Genomic DNA, 21,761 nt, shown 5'->3' with positions numbered 1-21,761 from the left:
TTATCTTAACTCGACTTCCTCACACAATGATAAATACTCAAAAGTCGTAAATTATTTTGTCATTTTATTTCGTAAATACAATTATCCACACAAGGTCAAAACACTCCCGAAGCCGTCAACAAGAGACGTCATTGATATATGCATGGGTGCACTGTAGTTTTCACGTAATGCATAGAACATAATCATCTCCAGGCCATAATAACAAGTAAATGTTTACAATATTGCAAATGTACATCCGTATCCTAGGAAATTGCTCAACATGTTGATAAATAGCTAATATGCATAAATAGGATAATATAACACAATTTATAACTGTGGCTGGTATAACAATATACTCTATACATCACGTCAGAATTCTTACCAATATAGCTTTACTGAATATACAAGTCCTGAAAGCAGTCCTACTCCAGGAAACAATGTAAGGTAATTGGCACACAAACAATTTGGATCAGTTTCTGACATTTTTCATAAAACCCATCGCATCATGCGTAAAGAATTCTACCACTGAACATGATTACGGATATAGAATTTGTAATGGCTAAATATATCAATTTATCTATTATCTGCATCAAATTTGAGGCTGGACGAAGAGGCATCTTGTTGTAAATTCCACAATATTCGAAAAAAGGGTGATTTGTTGCTCATGCTCGAGCTCGTTATGATGATCCGAACCTTGATGAACACTATCCAACGTAATGGCAGTGGTCAGTCTGATATTGACTACCGACAGGTAACGAGTTCATCTTGTCAGTTCACAAATGAAATGGAGTGCATCAGTTTTTGACTGAAGACATTGGACAGTAAAAGAAGTCTGGTTGCTTCCCGTCGTTGTCTGTGAAAGAGATAAAATAGAATTATTATAGAAAAAAACACCCTAACACGTGGAGGACATTCTTGAAAGCACGTTAACTCGAAATTCTCAACCATCCCATTTATGTCGACCTATCGGTGGTAGTTTCAAACGACATAGCGCTGATACTGATTCCAAAGATATCAGATATAAACAAAATATTTATGATTAGTTAGAAGAGATATAAAATCATAGACAATGTTGACAAAGGGAACTACAAAACTCTTTCCATATCGCTGCTTAATGTCTTGATATGCGACTATCCATAATTTAAGATAACACCAGTTTCAATGCGTGTAATGTCATTGTTTTGTGTTTTTAATGACCTCTCTGTTTTTGACATTATGGCGGAACAACCGCTTCCTGTCTAGACGCCATAATCATTCACACTTCCCCAAAAAATACATGACTTTAAGAACAATGCCAGTGATTAGCATACTGAAATTGGATGAAGTTAGTTGGCAAACCTGCACACACTGCAAATCTCACACAAATGCACAGAGTTTGGATCACATTCACCAATAATTCCCTCATACTGATCATGTGAAATAACTATCATGCCATCTTCAAACGAAAGTGCGTCTGTGTTGTATGCATAGCTGTAAACTGCAGGGTGCATACACGTACCTGACTTTGTGTGACAAAACACCAACGATAAGAAACGTGTCAAAATAGAACCAGATAGCAGAACCATTCTAATGATGCTTGTTCTATGAAGGAAAAACACGGGACAATGTTCGGGATCATAAATTTTGAGGATATGCTTTTGTAGTGAAGACTGTGCACACAATTTCACAGATATATCCCGAAAATCATTGATCATAACTAGCTGTTTTGTTATGTGGAGTATACCAACGTTGCATCAGGACAATACAACCTGCCCCACTCGTTGCTAATGAGACCACAGATATGTATCTCAGGGGTGGTGTTCACAGTATATCTATTGAGAATTGGAGAAGATTTAAAATCCTTCTGTTCAAAAAAGGAAATACCCTTAGGCTTTGTAGGTATTTTAAAAGCTGTCAACATTTTTAACAAAGCATATATAGGGGCAAATACTTCCCTGTCATATTGTTGTGTCAACCTCTATGGAGGCTCGTATAAGGTTGCTTTACACCCGGAATCATTTACGTGCGATAAACACTATACATGCATGTGTTATATATATGTAAGGATTAAAAACACCAATCAAACACACATTGTTAAGAAATCATGCATCGTTTGCTTTTAATTGAAAAAGTATGCCTGTCGATTCGACATATTCGTGACCTTTTAGAGGTTAGAAGAGTGTATTCTGTGTAAGACACTTTTAATGTAATAAATATATTAGCGTGTTGAAACAAGAACAAAGACTGAAATGAGATTCTTTTTCAACTTGCAGGTCCTTGACGCAAAAGCTGTAAAGCGATAGAGGACCTTTGGGTCGGTAGGGAGTAAAGTTCTTTACGGTAAGAGAACGTGATAGTCTCTGTCACGGAATACCCACTGAGCTGACACTACTGCCAAACAATATTTTATAGATTTAAAAGCCATCCTTGCCAGTCTCTTGATGGTGTTATTAACACACAAACACGATTAACGCGTACAGTCAAAAAGAAGGTCACGACTGTATCAGAACGGCAGGTATCCAGAAATCAAATTAAACTAACACAACAATCAAACACCTCACCACAGAATAAAAAGCATGTTGGAAACACGAAAATTAGCCAATTTTCGAATCGAAAATCTGTTCTTAATTTCAGGAGTTCATTCGAAAAAATGCGAACACAATCTGTAAGCAACTTGCATACGTTAGTTCCATTCTGTGAACTCTGCTATACTCACTAACTGCTCAATACTTTTCAGTGTCGATATAACAGGGTATTCCGGAACTAGAGAAAAGCTTGCATGGGCAATAATTCTTCTTCTGGCATGTTCCGGAATGGGTTAACCGTGACTAGGAGCAAACACGACAGGCATTTAAGTTTTTCTAATACCCTTGAACATTGCCATACAAAACGTTTACCTCGTCTTTTCCAATTACAGCTGTAGCAATGTCAGTTGGTTTGGACACCATAAATAGTAATCACCAATACTATTTTTAAAAATAGAATTATGTTCAATACATATATTAAAATTATCGTTTTGCACTGAAAGCAGAAAGAAGAAAGAAAGAAAATAAACTTTTCACCAGATCAGTATGATACAATGTATCACCTGGTTTTTGTTACCATACGGTTGGTTTTAAATGACTAATGCTCGTTCGAAGAATAGGAATTCAGCATAGCTAATTCAATGAGATTGAAATTGCTTCCCATTAGTGGCACGGTAATTCTGTGTTCCAGAAATGTTACAAAACATTTAGTTATTAACCGACTAGCTATACAGGCACATCACTACAGTATATATCAGTAGGACTCAGATATGGCGGGACTGTGTGACGGATTGTCATATCCGCGGCAGATCCTCAATGTTAAGTTTCTCTGAGTCCTTCATATCGACACACAGGCTTTGTACTGCAAAGTACATTCTTTAGTCACAATAAAACTACGGCAACTCAAAACTTACGTATGTTCTGCATTAATACCAAAGCGACTAGGCTGTGTATAATCATAATAGAGATACATATATGTTCTATCAGTAATAACTTCACACGTCCACAACACAAAGAAAGAAGTTAAAGATATTATAATAACTGACAGCTAACAAGGGAAGCACAAGTAGAATGAGAAAGCATGGACTGATGCAAGGTTACTGTTTCCTTCCAGTATGTTTTAAGGCAAATTAAGAAAAAACGAAAATAATAAAATGTTTTCCAAATTTATGGGACAATATAAATTATTTTGAATTTACTTGGAGCGAGGGAAACACTATTATTTCCCATGGAAGTGAATACGAAGTTAATAATTGTAACTATAATAATCTCAGTTGGATCGTTATTAGCAGCCAAAATATCAAAACAATGTGGGAACATTTCGAGAGGTATACGTAAGACGTAATAAACACCCAGCGTCCTTACCGATATTTTCAGCCTCTGTATACTTAAGGGCTTCCTGGATGATTTTGAATGACCTTGACTGAACGTTTGGGTTTTGGTATCCAGTATCGAACGCTGACGGTTCCTCGATAATCTCCGCTCTGGGCTCTTCCGTGCTTTGTTGACGCCTGATGGTTTCTGTCGCGACAGACACGGCGTTTCTGAGAGATAATTAGAAGAGTTAAGCAAATATTCTACGTTCCGGAAATCAGTGTACTGTCTGCTTAGTTCTAATTTGTGGACTGAAGTGAGTTTATTGTTAGTTCGAACCCGAGAAAACGATCCTGGTACCCGGCGTAGCACAAAGATTGCTTTGTGAGTGAAATCTGTTTTTTCACATGAACAATATATGAAAGACGAATAATTATCATATTCTCATATGAATTCAGAACAGTTGTGTCCTTGTAAACTCTGATAACTTGCTAAACAGAATTATCATTGCAACTAATAGAAATGGCGGGCAATAGAAAGTGTACACATGAAAATTGGATTTGACCAACTAATAACAAACGTTACCGAAACGCTATTAGGCTGTTGCCAAAACAATGCGAATGAAAGGTCCAAAACCCAACCTTGACACAAGTATCGAATACATCTAACTTGAATAACCACTTTTTGTTGGTATCATTATCGCAAACACACAATGGTGAAAGTTTCCTTGCCTTGCAGTTTAATATGTATTACTCATTAAGTTAGTGACCCACCGTCATTAAACAAGAAGCAGTTCCTAATTCCAATTATCGCACCTTTAAAACCCGCATATACCATAAACCCAAAGGTTTGGCTCACCTTCTGACATAGAAATCAAGTTCGTTTCCTGCCCTCAATATCTCCATCTTGGCTTGGTCATGTGTCATGCCATCTGTCGGTACTCCAGCTATGGACAGGATTCCATCCGCAGGCTTCAAACCACTCTTCTCAGCTATACTCTTACTGTTAACCTGCACAAAAACAACATTCATAATACTAACACGCTCTCAGTCAGGTAGAAAATGATATCACGCAATTATTAAATGACCTGCCGCATTAAAAAATGAGAGTGAAAATACCCGTTATTAAAATGTACTAATTAAGACAATTATAACGCTTTACATATTCATGACATATTTCTGTCCAGCAGTGGCTAATTGCAAATTGTATTGTTCAATTTACCTTCTCAATTGGATAAGCTGGAGTAAGAAATGAAGTAGTATCTGAAGCGCTATGAAAATATACGATGCTTCACCTGGTGCATCGTCGTATCTCCGCCGTGTCTTCATACCATCGGCCACATATTCATTAATGATAAGTATATATGAAATAACTTGAAATCAGACTGGCTAAAACTGGTCAGTCACTAAAGTAGTAGTACACACACACACACGCACGCACGCACGCACGCACGCACGCGCGCGTTCTCTTATATTACGTTCTTCTACTGGAGCAATTTACCAATCAACACCATACGGTTTCGAAATGAAAGAACCATATCTATCTATCTATCTATCTATCTATCTATCTATCTATCTATCTATCTATCTATCTATCTATCTATCTATCTATCTATCTATCTATCTATCTATCTATCTATCTATCTATCTATCTATCTACTGCTTTTCAGGTGCCGGCTTATCATAGGCCCATCAGGGCATTTGTGCCTGCAAATAATATAATACCCTAATTACGTGTCTCTTCTGTTACAACCAGCGCGTCCTAGGGTGACTTTTCTGTAATTATGATGTAGGACGATAGCTTAATAACTTTAGAGTATCGCTGATTGCATAGCATACATTACAGGGATCTAATTAGACACCCTATAAAGTTTGTCTACCCTACTGCACCAGTTTCGTTGACAACCATACCACCAACTGCACAATGCCTCACGGTACAAGAAAGACGATGTGGTACTCATTCTGAGGCATATTGTGTATTCTGTATGTTTAAGGTTAAACTCGTGACCTGATCCCTCACCATGAGCTGTTCGTATTGTACACTTATTGTCACGTAGAACATGTTCAGTGTACGGTTTCAGTATCACAGTGAAATGGTGATGGTACCTGGTTTTCGCAAGAGATTGGCGCATTAGCATACAATAGCACATTTTATGCTACTTTCATAACGTAGCTGGTATATACAGGTATCAAACTAGGCCAATTGTGAGCTGAGGTACGACTCTCTCTTAACACGCACTAACTGGATCAGTGATCAGGACCGACTCACAGCACGCATGTGCGCCTATTTACTACCAGCACTCGCGCTTACATATCAGCGGAAACGTGGATTGTTCCCAGTCAAGAGCAATAAAATATCAAAGTTTATAAGCCGGAACTGCCAACTTTCTCATTAACGATAGCTATGACTGAGTGCAATTTGAAGGTTTGAATTACTTGGTCTATACATATGGCACTCACACACGTGAGCTAGAGGAGGGCCAGCAGTGTTTATGTACAGTCTATCTCTAGGACGGTAGTGGTTAGAGTGTTTTCCTTGTCACGACGAAGGTCAGGTTCTGACTCCCCGCAATGTGATGGCGACTTAGACTAACAAAATTACTCTCTGAAATTAACATATTTTACAGAAAAAACACATCATAATATAAAAAATAAAATATAATGAAAAGGAACCGTGAGACTTTCTTCACTTTCGGCCTGAAACTGTGGGAATCTAGACTTGCCATATAATCTAGACATGCATGGGCTTTCTTGGATATGTTTGTTTCAGGGTCTGTATGACAGACTAATGGCAGCTACGTTGTTCATCATGTCATTATGATTTTCCCATACTAAGCACGTCATTGTACTATAGTCCTCAACGGCCATCATCTACGAAAATAAAGAGGCTGAGTCTGAGTGTGTTGTCCACCGTAGTGATATTGCAGGCGTATTGCGAAGGATTCTGACCCAAATTAACTCACCCTTTCAGTTCCACATATAGATCAGGTGATGTTACGGACATATTTATTTTAGGAGTCATGTGCAAGTAGTGTACACATAATCTAAAACAAACGCTGACGCGGAATTGTTTTTGTTTTCGTACAAGGTGTATTTGAATACTATATTGCATTGTTTGTCTTCATTGTTCCGATTCTTACGACTGCTCTTGTTATTCTCAACAAAGCATTATCGATTGTTTCACTCGTGCACGTTATAAGTGGAACGTAAGATATACCTTATGAAAACAAATGATATGAGACTGAAACTACTTTTCTTATCTACCCAGACAGAGGGTGATATATGACCTCGTGGTATTATGACTGCTTGTAAAGAGATGGTCAGATAACTGTCACCGTGTCATAAATTACTCCTCGATATGGGTCACGAAAAATACTGCATTTCATAATCTGTATTTGTGTGGATGCTGATGGACACACACCTGGACAGACAGGGAAGAAAGTGACGAACATGTCCAACTCCGCCCCACACCTCACAGAGAGGGAGAGAGAGAAAGGCAGAGAGATACACTCCCCTGCTTTCCTACGCGGTGTTAATACGTGTCCTATGCGTACGTTTTAATTCAAATGAAGTGAAGCTCTAGAGACATGCCTCATCACTATAAGTTGCAGTTATCATTTATCAACCCTCTTACTTGTTCGATGTTGCATAAAGTTTCCTCTTCCTATCTTCCCTGAGGTCACGCGTACCTCATTTGTATTTGGGGGTGGTGGGGTAGCTCAGTGGTTAAAGCGTTCGCTCATCACGCCGAAGACCCGGGTTCGATTCCCCACATGGGTACAATGTGTGAAGCCCATTTCTGGTGTCCCCCGCGGTGATATTGCTGGAATATTGCTAAAAGCGGCGTAAAACCATACTCACATACTCACTCACTCACTCATTTGTATTTGTACAGTGTAATTTAACAACACCTGTTCTGTCATCATATATTTTACAGCTTGAAGATGTCTTGCAGTAAAACATCAGCCGAAGCATCAATTATAGTATCAATTATAGCCCTATGGTTGGGGGATACATCATCTTTTGTATTGAAATCCAATATTAGATAATAGAACATTTGTCAACCGGTCCGTCGACATTTATCATGTTGTGTAACACCACGGAAAGCACACCACCGTACCGTGCCAGCAGCATGTCACTACCTACAGTGTTGAACGGATAGGAAGGTCTACACACACATATGACAGTAGTTACTCCGTCTTGTTACGGTCTGGGAGAAGGACGACACGTGTAACCACTCAGAATGTTGTAGAAAGCTATGCAGTTGCCTGTCGCCACCCGGAACTAATGCCAGATTGATAATTGTATAGTGCACTGCACTCACATAAACACTCACTTGTATTTCTCTAGCCTTCTGTGAACGTCAACATTTGGCTTATATTAACTATGGTCAAAGGGCATGTGGAACACAATGCTCTTCGCAAATGCGTCCGATATTCGGATTTTCAAAATTCCACATTATAAAGTTGATTGGAAATTGAAACCACTGTGACTGTGACTCTCTCTCTCTTTCCATTACAAATGTTGTATGAGTTACGGTAGGTAATTAACTTTAACTGTGTTTTGATGAAAAGAAACTACTGTTTTCAGAAGAAAGCACTCAACATCTGCGTGGTATGAGTTACGGTAGGTAATGTAGTTTAATTTCCCAGTCAACTATCAGTAACAAAAAACTTCTTCAGAACTTAAAAGTTGATATTACAATATGTCTGAATATCAATTGAAAACATCTCACGTTTGCGATATTGGAACAAAACAACTACTGTGCGCCGAGTCGCCATTACAGAACACTCTTTATATTAACTAAAACTTTTCAAAACTGAAAAGGACACAACTCATAACATGTATCTTAGGCAATCAATAAATTTGCTAATGTCTACTGTACGTTTCAAACATAGATTACCCATTACAAATGTTGTATGAGTTACGGTAGGTAATTTCCATTACATTGAGAAACAAACTCTGTACAGTTTGTCTAGCCCCTCAGTTTATGTTGATGATTTCATAGAAAGGTAACATCAGTACACTCGAAACTAACTGCCACTGACCCCAGAAACAGATTCACAGGTCAATATCGTTGATACCGATAGCACTTGGTTAGTCTCCATGGGGCGTAACCTCTGTATAACGTTCTTCCACTGAAGCAGTTTACCAGTCTACGACATACGGTTTCCAAATGACACAACCCCAACTACGCTATTCGGTCGAAAGCTGTTACCGTTAACTTTAAGGGGTCTCCCGCCATGATGCATGCTTCAACCTTTATGACGTAACCGCCCCAACACCAATCATATTAGTTTCACTCACTCACATACACATACTCTCTCTCTCTCTCTGTCTGTCTGTCTGTCTGTCTGTCTCTCTCTCTCTATCTGTCTCTCTCTCTCTCTCTCTCTCTCTCTCTCTCTCTCTCTCTCTCTCTCTCTCTCTCTCTCTCTCTCTCTCTCTCTCTCTCTCTCTCTCTCTCTCTCTCTCTCTCTCTCTCTCTCTCTCTCTCTGCACGATAACGTAGTAAACAGTCTTTAAAGTTATATCTTTGTATCTGCCGTACTCCTTTACCATCTGCTGAGAACTTATCATCATGCTTAGTTACCACAGCCTGTTGAGCGACTGACAAGCAGCTTCCTTTAATCTTTATCTACCTACTTACAACTGACCTCACGTGGCCTTCAAAAAGTCCACTTTTAACTATGTCGGTCGACTAAGATGTAGTGTGTTGCTTAAGATATGTGCAGTACAGTGCTGTATACCATGAAGTGGTGAACCATATTAATCAACACTGGTAAAATGTATCAGACTGTCACGCTGTATTCCACGCACGAGAAACATAGCATGAATAACTATGTCAATTTGTTATGAAGGTTTCAGTAAACATACAGTGGCTTCCAAGCAGTGCGAAATAGCCACTGGCCCGCTAGCCCGTGGGTAGTAAAAATGTAGTGAGGCCAGTAAATCTCCACAGTCACTGGCCCGACTGGATAGTGAATTTTCATGGGGTCATTTGTTTTTGATGGTATTTTACCTTTTTGTATTCTTTTGTTTAGTTTCTACATTCAAATAATGAATTATCTTCTGGGCTAGTAACTTTCAGGCATAGCTAGCCCTTTTGGCTAGCAAAATTTGGAAACTATTTCGCACGCTGCTTCAAAGGTACGTTGTCACTGGAGCCTGAACCTGTGAATCAGTGCCTGGATGTTCTTGGATCTCTTGAAACTACTTTATAACACAGTGGTTCTTCATACAAGAGTGATATTTACATGCACATTTACACGTACATCAGGACGATACGCCGGGCAGGCATAGGATGGGGGTATAATGCGCGTATATAACAACCATGTCTCTACAGCCGAGTAGGTCAAAGGCTGAGCACATATGTCTCTAAACGTTTGCATCTAAACGTTCTGCGGCCATCATTTATACAAAACATCTATATCCTAATTTTGCGTATTTAGTAACATTTGTTCAGTTTTCAGGGAAAAGCATATTTTACACGCATTTAGGGCACAGAGTTGCTTCGAGAAGAACATTTGTACTTATCCACTGCGCAGAGGTGTGTTAACCAGTAGTCCATGGGCAAATATTATGTTGAGTGTTTACAATTGTACCTGTATATACGTTACTTGTGCTAAATGGGATTTCCTGCATAACATGTCAGAAATGTCGGTCAAGTCAGGAACACGTTTGGTTTCACCTGTTTTCATTTGACCTATGCTGCTGATTAATAGCACTAACAGACTTCTAGAACCACCATCCATCTCTAGCTCTGTACTCCACTGAGAGCATCGGTACATGCGCCAGTGGAAGGAATCCAAGAGAAAACGCGTAATGAGTACACCGGCCTTGGAACTGTCGGCTGACGGGTGCCAACGTGTTGTTTCTGCAGACTGTATTATGTAATTACCAATGGTGTGTGGATATGCCTGTGGCAACAACGTAAGATTGTGTTTCACAGCATTTTGAGAAAACAACTACACTTACTCAGTATATTCCCCAAACTAACCCGGAAAAGATTAAGTTGGAAATATGTAATACTTGAAAACAACATCTGTTCAATGTACAGTAAGTAACGTTCAAGTTAACATGTTTGGCATCGGTTTCAAGCAGCCTAAAACGCAGTAGATGTTTTGAGATATAAATCTCCTTGAAATGAATTAACCGATATTTATACAAACTTTAAAAACACAAGGTAGTATTACGAAAGTGTACGTGGGCGTTATATATATGTCTGGAGCCAATGTTAGAGTGACATTCCTTTAGCTTGGTCAGCATTTTTCAAATCAATTCAAGCCAGTCTGTAAATAGTGGTCGACAGCATGAAGAACGATTCACGATGTCGGTATTGTTGCCGGTTAAGAAATGCTCCTAATGATCCTAAATAAACTACGCCAATGAAATGTATGGTACATCTACTTTAGGCCTATTCTGTCCCGGAATCTCCCTGTACAGTTATTGTCTAAAACTCCGTTATGTTCACATCCTTGCGACGATCCATTAACAAAGGCGTGTGTGTGAATCACAACAGTCTACTGTCGATTCTGGAATGCGGATATACGATCACAGACGGATAGCTACGTCAGAATCAAACACTAAGATGTGCTTCGGTGGCATTGTTCTCGGTTCCATTCACGTATTAGACGTATTCCATATAGTGAGTACGTGCTGGATATCAGCGTATCCTGGAAGACATACGTCACGGTTACTGTTCATCCACATAGTTACAGATTAGCGTAGGCGTGATTTAAATACTTCTTTGTCACTGCCGTTCAATGAGTTCGAGGCTATATTATAATGAATCGTTGTGTCAGTATAACATTCTGTGTGATACTATCGACGTATGGTATAATGCACGTGTTCTGTTCATCAGTAGTTCTCATTGTTGGTTTCGTTAAAACACTGTATTCAGAAATGTCTCAGAAAAGCAATCTGTTAACTGGTAAAGCATCAAGTGCGAAGGAACATTAGCCAGTTACATTTCCAACCGTTTGGTGTAGAGATGAACAATTAAGCAATAAACAATTCGGTTGGTTATTTGTGGTTGTCCTGCTAACATAAAACATTGACATTAAACTACTCTAACCTTACATCAACCTGCTACATATAACTTCTCTGCTCAACTGGTTTCCATGACATTTGAATATTTTGCAGAACCCGTTCATCTGAACAGGTGCCGCCATTGCAGCACTTATATCGTTATTGTTACTGATTTTGTCAACTCGTGAAACACGCGATCATGTTTATGGCTCACAGATTATGCCGAAAGGTTAAACTCATCACATCATCGAGGGAGAAAGGTTCCAGTGTCACACAGCTAATATGATGAAATGACAGTTTGTTGATAAGTATTTTGTCATTACCGTGGCTGACATTTGGAGGTAGCTTCATTTCAGACACAATATTGAAATGGACAAACGACAAATAATGACACGCTGTTACGGCACTACACGTAGACACGTTTCGTTGTATGGCCACAAGTGTTCATAACATGTCACAGAGCATTTTCTGTCCAGCATAAGTTAGTTTCATTTGTGAGTATAGCATCTTCAATGCAAAAAAAAGTCTTGTGATTATAATTATTCTTAATCCAAACATCGACATGTATTTGATTGTCTCTTTGAGTACCAAAACCTGGTGTCTCCACTCTTAAGGATCGTTTGTAACAACATATGTGAATAACTATTTTCATTTTCCTCCTCTCTGATTGTCGGCAATGACATTAACAGTTTACATGGTACATCCCAAGGTCATCTTCCTTCTAGTACTTGTAGCTTGTAACGTTGAAGACGAGTGCATAATTCTCCACTTTCTCCAACACATTCTGTCACGTGGCTACAGTATAGACAGAGGTGTTGAAACAAACTCACTCAGTCACACACTCTCACTTGAACCACTTATCTACGTCAGGTCACATACATTGTCAAGTACAAGCAAGTGTGTGTTGTTATACTTCTGCAGAAGCGCGTGTAGTAATGTTTTGTTTCTGTCTAACTCGAACACCGTTAGTTCATGATACCTTATGGAAGGCCAATGTGTTGGTACATTACACTGTGACAGGAGAAGGTTCACACACAAGGTACCTGGAAGACTGCCAATGTCTCTGAAGAACTACACCAGCGTGTCTTCTTATCAAGGACGGTTTTTTACCTTTCACCAAGGTTAATAGCCTGTTTCGGAATATCTGGCTCCGTTAGAACGATCAAGGTTGAACTTTTGATGTAGAGTTAGAGTATTTTCCCACAGATATTCATCTGATAGGATTAACAACGAACATATATCATGTTTTTCTTTATTTGCTGGTTAATCTATATTAGAATTCGAAACTGGTCTAAGAATATGAACAGAATTTGGGTATAGGATTCGATGCGCCAAGTTGGTAAATGATATGTGCATGTCGCAAGTTAGAAGTTAGGGGCAACTGATCCTCGGTAACTGTGTATCGTATATATCTATTCATTCATGGTAAAACCCTTGACCCCATTTCCCCATAACTTTGTTTGGAAAATGATTCCACTATACCCATCTCTGTTATCAGAGACTTCTTGATCATTCTCTGGCGCTGACATTATGTATGTTTCAATGTGATCCATGTATACATTAGCTGCAATATATGTCCTATTACATACAGTGAAACATCTGCTTAATGCTTAATGTATCTGCGCTTAACTTATACATGATTACACGGTCGCACGACATTCGCCAGAACGTGTATGCAAAGATGTTCTTTAATGACTTTGCAGTTGATTCACGATCATGACACTGCAATCTTGAGTCAGCACACAATCTGTTAAGGAACGCTATTTAGTTCCGACAAGCGTCTACCGTGTGGAGGTCAAGGTCACAGTGGGAGAAGATATACATTCTGACTGCCTGGAGTGGCTCCACCTACACCTAAACATTCGCACATTTGTAAACAGTTAAGTTGGCTATTGCCTAATGGGAAAAACCTGCACTGAAAGCTAGTCTCCAGCTTTTCGCCTTTTCTCGCCGCTTACATTGTTTACATGGCAATACCTGCGTCCCGCTTCACAAAGCATCTTGGTGCTTAGATGATCTTACCTCCCATACTACAAAATAGACTGTAATATTACGGATATAGATATTACATATAACACATACTTTACAGCTTCGATTTATAGTTCATAACATTAGAATATATTTTACTATCAGCCTTTTACGTGACTTCGCAACCGAGGTTGTACTACTACAAAGTTATACTACCTCTTTTAATAATTCAAGGTGTTGAGGAATACAGACGAAATTTGAGTTAATACAGTTATCTGACTTGAAACGTTGTTGACCTTTTGAACTGTGATTAACGATGGATATATTACCGATCGCAATAACAGGGCATTTTACAAAACACATCAAGCAATTGCTGACCAGACTAATCTGTGTGGACTGCACTTTGCAGACGCCAGTATGCGTGACATTTTGAAATAATTCGCCTGCAATCGCCATAGACAAATCATCGTTAGACCATACTCCAGTCAATGACAACTGGTAAAGCAAACAATAGTTATGCTCGGTCAAACCATTGTACGTGTATTATTTATTGGAGAAGTCAAGGAAACTGGAATGGCTCTAGAAGCCTTGTCCTTTTCATTTGAAACTGGAGCGGTGGGGATGCCTTATCGTTAAAGCATTCGCTCGTCATGGTGAAGACCCGGGTTCGATTCCCCACATGGGTACAACGTGAGAAACCTATTGCTGGTGTCCCCCGCCGTGATATTGCTGGAATATTGCTAAAAGCGGCGTAAAACCATACTCACTCACTCATTTGAAACTCTTGTCATATCATACAAACGACATCACAGTATCAAATCAAATAATATTCACCACTTTAGACTTCACTGTAAATGTGACTGTTTGTGCTGCAATATCAAACAGAATGAAACTGGTTAAAGGGGTATTGTTAAAACATAAAGGGTATGACCTTCATGTTTGGAGGACATATTTTTAAAATGCAAAACAATGGCTCAACTGAACTTTCATTTTCATGTTCCATTTCGAATTCACGTAAAATAAGTGAAGTGTCCTGTTGTCAGCGCGTCCTTGAGCATTACTACTCGTATGATTTAAGTTATATTACGGCGGCCTGTGGATAATAGTCGGGAACAACCAAACAAGTGGGTGAAAGTATGAACAACGATCCAAAACCATCAAGCATTAAGACAAGAAAAAATCCGTCGGTAGTCTAACATGAGTGAGTGAGTATGGTTTTACGCCGCTTTTAGCAATATTCCAGCAATATCACGGCGGGGGACCCCAGAAATGGGTTTCTCACATTGTACCCATGCGGGGAATCGAACCCGGGCCTTCGGCGTGACGAGCGAACGCTTTAACCACAAGGCTACCCCACCGTCCCTCTAACATGACTCGAGTGTGATAGAGAAACACTCTGCACAAGTCTAAGCTGTTGTGTAGATAAAGGAAACGAAATCCACTTCATTTAAATTTAGCCATACTTGACAATAAGGAAATGTGAAGTGTAATTCCAAGCATCACGCAAAGACAGCGGAAGACTTAAGACACAAAAGTGGACGTTACATGTAATGTGTATGTGAGTCTTTCTTCCTCCGTGACAGATAAGAATAAATATCAATTTCTCGAAATTACTTGTTGAAATGTATTACATGAAGTCACATGAAAATCAATTACATTTTCTTGACTTGACCAACCCACTCTCCCATTTGTCCATGCGAACAAAATGCATAGTGTCACGTCCGTGACAGCGGGAGGTAACCACAGGATGACCGCAACACTGGGGAACACGCTGTGAAGATCAATGCTGAAAAGCCCACTTTCCCTATAAACCGGTAACATGGACGACCTCGGATGTGTTTTTCGCAACTACGGTCAGATGGGAGTGGCAGTGTCTTCGTAAATACTCACACAGAGTACATCTTTGTGCAATATTGAACAAACTTTATGGATAACAACTTCTTTTATTTCACGAGTGCGACACGTCACAACGTCGCACTCACGACATAAAAGAAGCGTTCGCTCGTCACGGTGAAGACCCGGGTTCGATTACCCATATGGGTACAACGTGTGAAACCCATTTCTGGTGTCCCCCGCCGTGATATTGCTGGAATATTGCTAAAACCATACTCACTCACTCATTTGAAACTCTTGTCATATCATACAAACGACATCGTAGTATCAAATCAAATAATATTCACCACTTCAGACTTCACTGTAAGAGTGACTGTTTGTGCTGCAATATCAAACAGAATGAAACTGGTTAAAGGGGTATTGTTAAAACATAAAGGGTATAACCTTCATGTTTGGAGGACATATTTAAAATAAAAAACAATCAAAGGCTCAACTGAACTTTCATGTTCATGTTCCATTCGAATTCACATGAAATAAGTGAAGTGTCCTGTTGTCAGCGCGTCCTTAAGCAAAACGACTCGTATGATTTAAGTTATATTACGGCGGCCTCTGGATAATAGTCGGGAACAACCAAACAAGTGGGTGAAAGTATGAACAACGATCCAAAACCATCAAGCATTAAGACAAGAAAAAATCCGTCGGTAGACTAGCATGAGTGAGTGAGTATGGTTTTACGCCGCTTTTAGCAATATTCCAGCAATATCACGGCGGGGGACCCCAGAAATGGGTTTCTCACATTGTACCCATGCGGGGATCGAACCCGGGCCTTCGGCGTGACGAGCGAACGCTTTAACCACAAGGCTACCCCACCGTCCCTCTAACATGACTCGAGTGTGATAAAGAAATCGGACGGCCATTGATATTCACACAGAAACACTCTGCACAAGTCCAAGCTGTTGTGTAGATAAAGGAAACGAAATCCACTTCATTTAAAGTTAGCCATATTTGACAATAAGGAAATGTGAAGTGTAATTCCAAGCATCACGCAAAGACAGCGGAAGACTTAGACACAAAAGTGGACGTTACATGTAATGTGTATGTGAGTCTTTCTTCCTCCGTGACAGATAAGAATAAATATCAATTTCTCGAAATTACTCGTTGAAATGTATTACACGAAGTCACATGAAAATCAATTACATTTTCTTGACTTGACCAACCCACTCTCCCATTTGTCCATGCGAACAAAATGCATAGTGTCACGTCCGTGACAGCGGGAAGTAACCACAGGATGACCGCAACACTGGGGAACACGCTGTGAAGATCAATGCTGAAAAGCCCACTTTCCCTATAAACCGGTAACATGGACGACCTCGGATGTGTTTTTCGCAACTACGGTCAGATGGGAGTGGCAGTGTCTTCGTAAATACTCACACAGAGTACATCTTTGTGCAATATTGAACAAACTTTATGGATAACAACTTCTTTTATTTCACGAGTGCGACACGTCGAAACGTCGCACTCCCGAAATAAAAGAAGTTGTTATCCAAATATTGTACTTCCCAAATTCTTAAATGCCACTCAAAGAAGTTACATATTTGTTGGGGGATATTTTTTTATGTCCTGCGTTATAATTGTTATGTCTGTCACATATATTGTCTGTGTCCCTTGACAAGACCATTAGTTAACGTTGAAAGCGGGTCAGACATGTACACGGTAGCGATTAATAATGAGACAATGTAAGGTGCTATTACATTCCAGTTCGCCTGGTCACGGCGTCTGTTTGCGTTCTTGGTAGTGTACTCCCTATCAGCATGACATCATGGAACTATGTAATCATTACGACCTTAAGGAATCAATCTCTCTCGTATGCTACATATGAATGAAACATAAAGGTGCAATACGATGGTTCTATGAGTGTAAACTGTAAGAAACCGAGAATGATGGTGAAAACACAGCATAGCGGATCCTGCCGTGTCTACGGGACGCAATATGCTGACAGTCAATACCGTTGCCTTAGAAAAAGGGGATTAAAGTTGACAAAGGGAATACTGGTGTATATTTCTTAATATCCGCCCATTCAAAACATTGTTTTATCTGGTCTATCATCTCTCACAGAAAGCATTAGTCCGTTTTTCTAACAGATGGTGAGGTGAAATTGGGTTTAACGTCGTGCTTGAGAATATTTCGCTCATATGACGACGTGCATGCGTGTGTATGTGCGGCTGCTTGTACTAGCCCAGACTGAAGCTGGTTTTATAGTGTTAGCCCACTGAGATACCATGCCGCAGTGAAGCCTGAATACCCTTCTCAGACACATTATACTGACTCCGAGCTGACCAGTGCTTGTTGTACCCATTAATGCCGAGCGCCAGCCAAGGACCAACGAGTACCATATGTTAACGTCTTTTGGTACGACGCGGTCGGGGATCGAACCCGCGACCTTCCGCTCTACCAACTACACCATGGAGGCGGTCGTTTTTTTCTAACAGAGCTCAGTGATACAAATGCTATATATTGTCAGGAAAATAGCACAAACCGCCAGAGAATGTCTGTATATCACTACATACGTCTACTGTTACACAAGAGAATTTTCATCAGAATATTTACAGGAGTCATTAATGTGAATTACAGACGTGACATAATGACGGATTAGTTTAGGCAGTGAGTTAGAAAACAGCCTCACAGTTCAAGATCTGCCATGTTACAAACAGCGGAAACCTATTTACGAAGAGGATTACCCGCAAGTGTGTATGTTTGCATTGTTAAACTCCATAGTGATGGTGTGCATACAAGAAATGGCAGACTCCCCAAATTTGGCACACTGAAATTCGATCCGCGCGTTGTATATATAACGGCGTGTGCACATGTGACCCAGTCACATGTAAGCAACTTGTGGGGGTAATTAGGGTGGTACTGCCAAGTTGTGGGGGATGCAGCAGATATCAGCGCTCAGGTGAAACACGTTCCCTGGTCGACAGATGCATGAAATATATGTCAGCGCATCAGTAATGTTTATGGTTGTACAATGCGCGTGGCCTTGAAATATACACCTGAAGTGCACGTGCATTGACACATATTCCCAACCAAATGCTACGTGTTTTGTTGTGGTGCTGAACCGAATGCTTTGAAAATATATGCCTGGCAACAACTTGCGTTGAACAAAATCAACAAAACACCAGGCGCTATTATACTGCTAACATTTCTGTGCAATCTGTTCCGTGATATCCATTTCACATTTTGAGCTTTCCCCTTTTAAAGTCACATTTAACAAGCATGGAAACAACTATATTCACAAAGTGTTAAAAATATGAACTGCTTCGCAACCACTACCAGTTGTAGAGCGTAACATATGTAGGTTAAGTGGACTAATATAAATAAATACAAAGCTCGTAGCTCATAATTATGTGTGTGTTAGCTTACACATGCGAAAGATTTATTCTCATCTCTCTCTCTTATAAGATCTTCTGTCAGAAGCCCCATCAGAAATCAAAATGTTTTATGCAAATCCAACCAAGAAGAACCACTTCAGAGACATAAACGTATAATTACAGCCATTAGGTTTCTTCTTATAATGAAAGCCGATATTTGTTTACATAACGTGCTCAATTAAGCGCGAATGATTTAAACCATATCTTAATAGCACTTAAAGAGAAACATGTCATTGAAATTCCTTTCTCACCACAATGAATGCGTGCCCTACTTGTTATTGTCACTGAAAACTGTTATCTACTAAACCTACCTTATGAACGTAGAGACAAGTCCCCTGGTCTCGACCTCCAAGCATACGAAAACCCCATGGTTGTCCAGTGGTAGATCTTCTCAAACTAACAACAGCATTGCCTTCCTCTCTTGAAATACTCCGTCCTAATTTAACAATTCTTGGGCCCTGGGCGTACTGATTGTCTGTCATATTGTAAGGAATGGTTTTGAATAGACTAAACTAAATGAGCTGAACGCAGTGGAGTATCCTCCGAATCTCAGCTGTAAGTATATATAGAGAGCAAAATACCGTCTGCTACAAACGTAACGGAAGTGACGTACTGTGTCCCACGCGCACCGTGGCTCCTCACACCGCGTGTTACACCGCGGCTGTTCGATTCAATCAGCTTGGTTGTTCTTGACCTCTCTGGGGCTGAACAGGAGAAAGATAATTCGAGCAAATTGTTTCCTTAACACTTGTCCGGAAACTGGAGTCAATTAGTGTAGCCAGCAGAGAAACTGTAACTTTAAGCTGGTCATCTCGAAACGAATATAGATATGAAATGGAAAAATAGGAGGGTAGTGAGGAAATGAATTTGTTGTCACTGACACTTACGGGAACAGGTCACATAAATTCATCCCAAAATACATATAAGCCGTTTTAAAATTCAAACTATGTGTGGCTCAGTACAGAAACCATATGTTTTATGTCTTCTCCGCGATAAATCGTCATGATCATACCGATTTGAACAGAGGTGTGTTGAGAAATGCAGAATATAAATGTGAAATATAATAATAAATTGTCATGAATATCATTTTGTACCAACATTATCGTTATGCATTATCATGTATGATTGTATATCATTACGGCAAATACATATCATATCATGTGGCATTTAATGTTTCCTTAGGAAACTGCCTATGATATACAGCAAGTATATGACTATGGAATCTATCATATGGCTGTTTTATTATCAGTTATCAAGTGTTCCATAGAATGAATATAGATAATACGGTTTTTGTATAAGAAAATGTACTATGAACACTATTGAAGGCCATGTATATCTTCGACTGACTGAGTTGGACAAATGACACTGGCACCGAGGGCCCCGGTTACTAAGTGAGACAAGTACATTATGTGGCCGAGGATGAGCAGCCACGCGACTGTTATATACATGAATGACGATATCTACAGGAATGTGACTCACTACTGGACACTCACTTATAATATAAAGGTCACAAAGGGCATGAGGTCATCTGTCATGGGAGAGTGTCCGCACTGTGAAGTGACACGTTTGACCCAATTATTGTCCATATTTTTCGCTCGAATCCCTCTTACCCCGCTTCCCCCAGCCCCCACCCCACCCCTACAACCAACACACACAATTTCTGTTTCATCTAACAGTAACGTATATGTGTTTTATCTCAACGTCAACAAAATACATTTTGCATAATGAGTATTAAGTCATATGTTTTAATCGTTCAACCTTCAGTATGCATTGTTTCAATACCATCCCCGCTGCTTTATAAACTAAAAATTCTATTTTTGTCATCCAGTTCAATACAGCAAGTTGATGTGTATGTTAGTCCTGGGTCTAGTTGATATCTCCATCTCTACAAGACCTGACCATATATATTTCCGTGACGATTTGAGAGATGTACTGAGCGTTTGTATGATACAACTGTATAGATCGGTTGATCAGGGTTGCAGGGCAGGTTCGTGGCATATCGTCCAGCCTCGTTAGTGTTGGACGGACTATCAATCAGTGGTTTGTCTTGACCAAATTCGATCTTGTATCCGCAGCCGTTTTATAGCTGTAACATTGCTGATGGCGACATTAAACAGACCATTGAGTATATGTTCCTCCATGCATAATCACACACACACACACACACACACACACACACACACACACATACACACACGTTACACACGTTATACATAGATATTAGGAAATCCATATGTGACGCGACACGGATATAGTCATTGACACACTCGTATGTCGATGATGTGACAATACCTCTGTTCTGTAACCTGCTGACTCACACAAACCCTTCACCGTATATGGCCTGACAACCGTCAACTGAACCCATCCTAATTAACAAAATTAACGAAACAAGCAACCTTATATAGTAACACCGTTGATACAACGTTGTGAAGGAGTCGGTTGTCAAGGTTAAGTTAGTTGTTTTTTTTTTTAATAATAATAATAATAATAATGGATAGCATTAATATAGCGCAAATTTCCGCAAAGGACTCTATGCGCTTGTTTTGTTTTTCCCTCGCTCACTGGATGTCAGTCTCAACGGCACATCGTATTGTCAATCTCAACTCCCTGGGGATCATACAACTCTTGCAGCAACTAGGCGCACCGAGTTATTGTGGCATGCCCATCCTTACGAGATACCCATTCACAGCTGGGTGGACTGGGAC

General features: G+C 39.8%; 1 protein-coding gene across 2 annotated transcripts; it reads right to left on the bottom strand.

Annotated features, from left to right (window-relative positions):
- Positions 1-51: 51 nt before the first annotated feature.
- LOC124271991 (PDZ and LIM domain protein 4-like) lies at positions 52-19,666 on the bottom strand. Of its 2 annotated transcripts, XM_046707161.1 has the most exons (5): positions 19,368-19,666; positions 4,656-4,807; positions 3,849-4,027; positions 2,675-2,786; positions 52-832 (listed from the first exon to the last, which is right to left on the bottom strand). In XM_046707161.1, the coding sequence occupies exons 1-4, from the start codon at positions 19,536-19,538 to the stop codon at positions 2,722-2,724; spliced, it is 567 nt and encodes a 188-aa protein (XP_046563117.1). In that variant the 5' UTR covers positions 19,539-19,666; the 3' UTR covers positions 52-832; positions 2,675-2,721. The 2 variants fall into 2 exon arrangements, with proteins under 2 accessions (XP_046563117.1, XP_046563118.1); XM_046707162.1 differs by lacking the exon at positions 2,675-2,786 and having other exon boundaries at positions 19,368-19,662.
- Positions 19,667-21,761: the final 2,095 nt, after the last annotated feature.

This window comes from Haliotis rubra, unplaced genomic scaffold (assembly GCF_003918875.1).
Source record: "Haliotis rubra isolate DU_JTF1 unplaced genomic scaffold, ASM391887v1 Scf165, whole genome shotgun sequence".
Lineage (NCBI taxonomy): Eukaryota > Metazoa > Mollusca > Gastropoda > Lepetellida > Haliotidae > Haliotis > Haliotis rubra.
This window is presented reverse-complemented; position numbering and strand designations above follow the sequence as displayed.

Excerpts from the sequence above, each read along its gene's own strand:
- LOC124271991 (XM_046707161.1), bottom strand. The coding sequence starts at position 19,538 with ATGACAGACAATCAGTACGCCCAGGGCCCAAGAATTGTTAAATTAGGA. Across the intron at positions 4,808-19,367 it reads CTTGTCTCTACGTTCATAAG|GTTAACAGTAAGAGTATAGC; the intron begins GTAGGTTTAGTA and ends GTTTTTGTGCAG. Across the intron at positions 2,787-3,848 it reads TACAGAGGCTGAAAATATCG|TCACGGTTAACCCATTCCGG; the intron begins GTAAGGACGCTG and ends GTTTGCTCCTAG.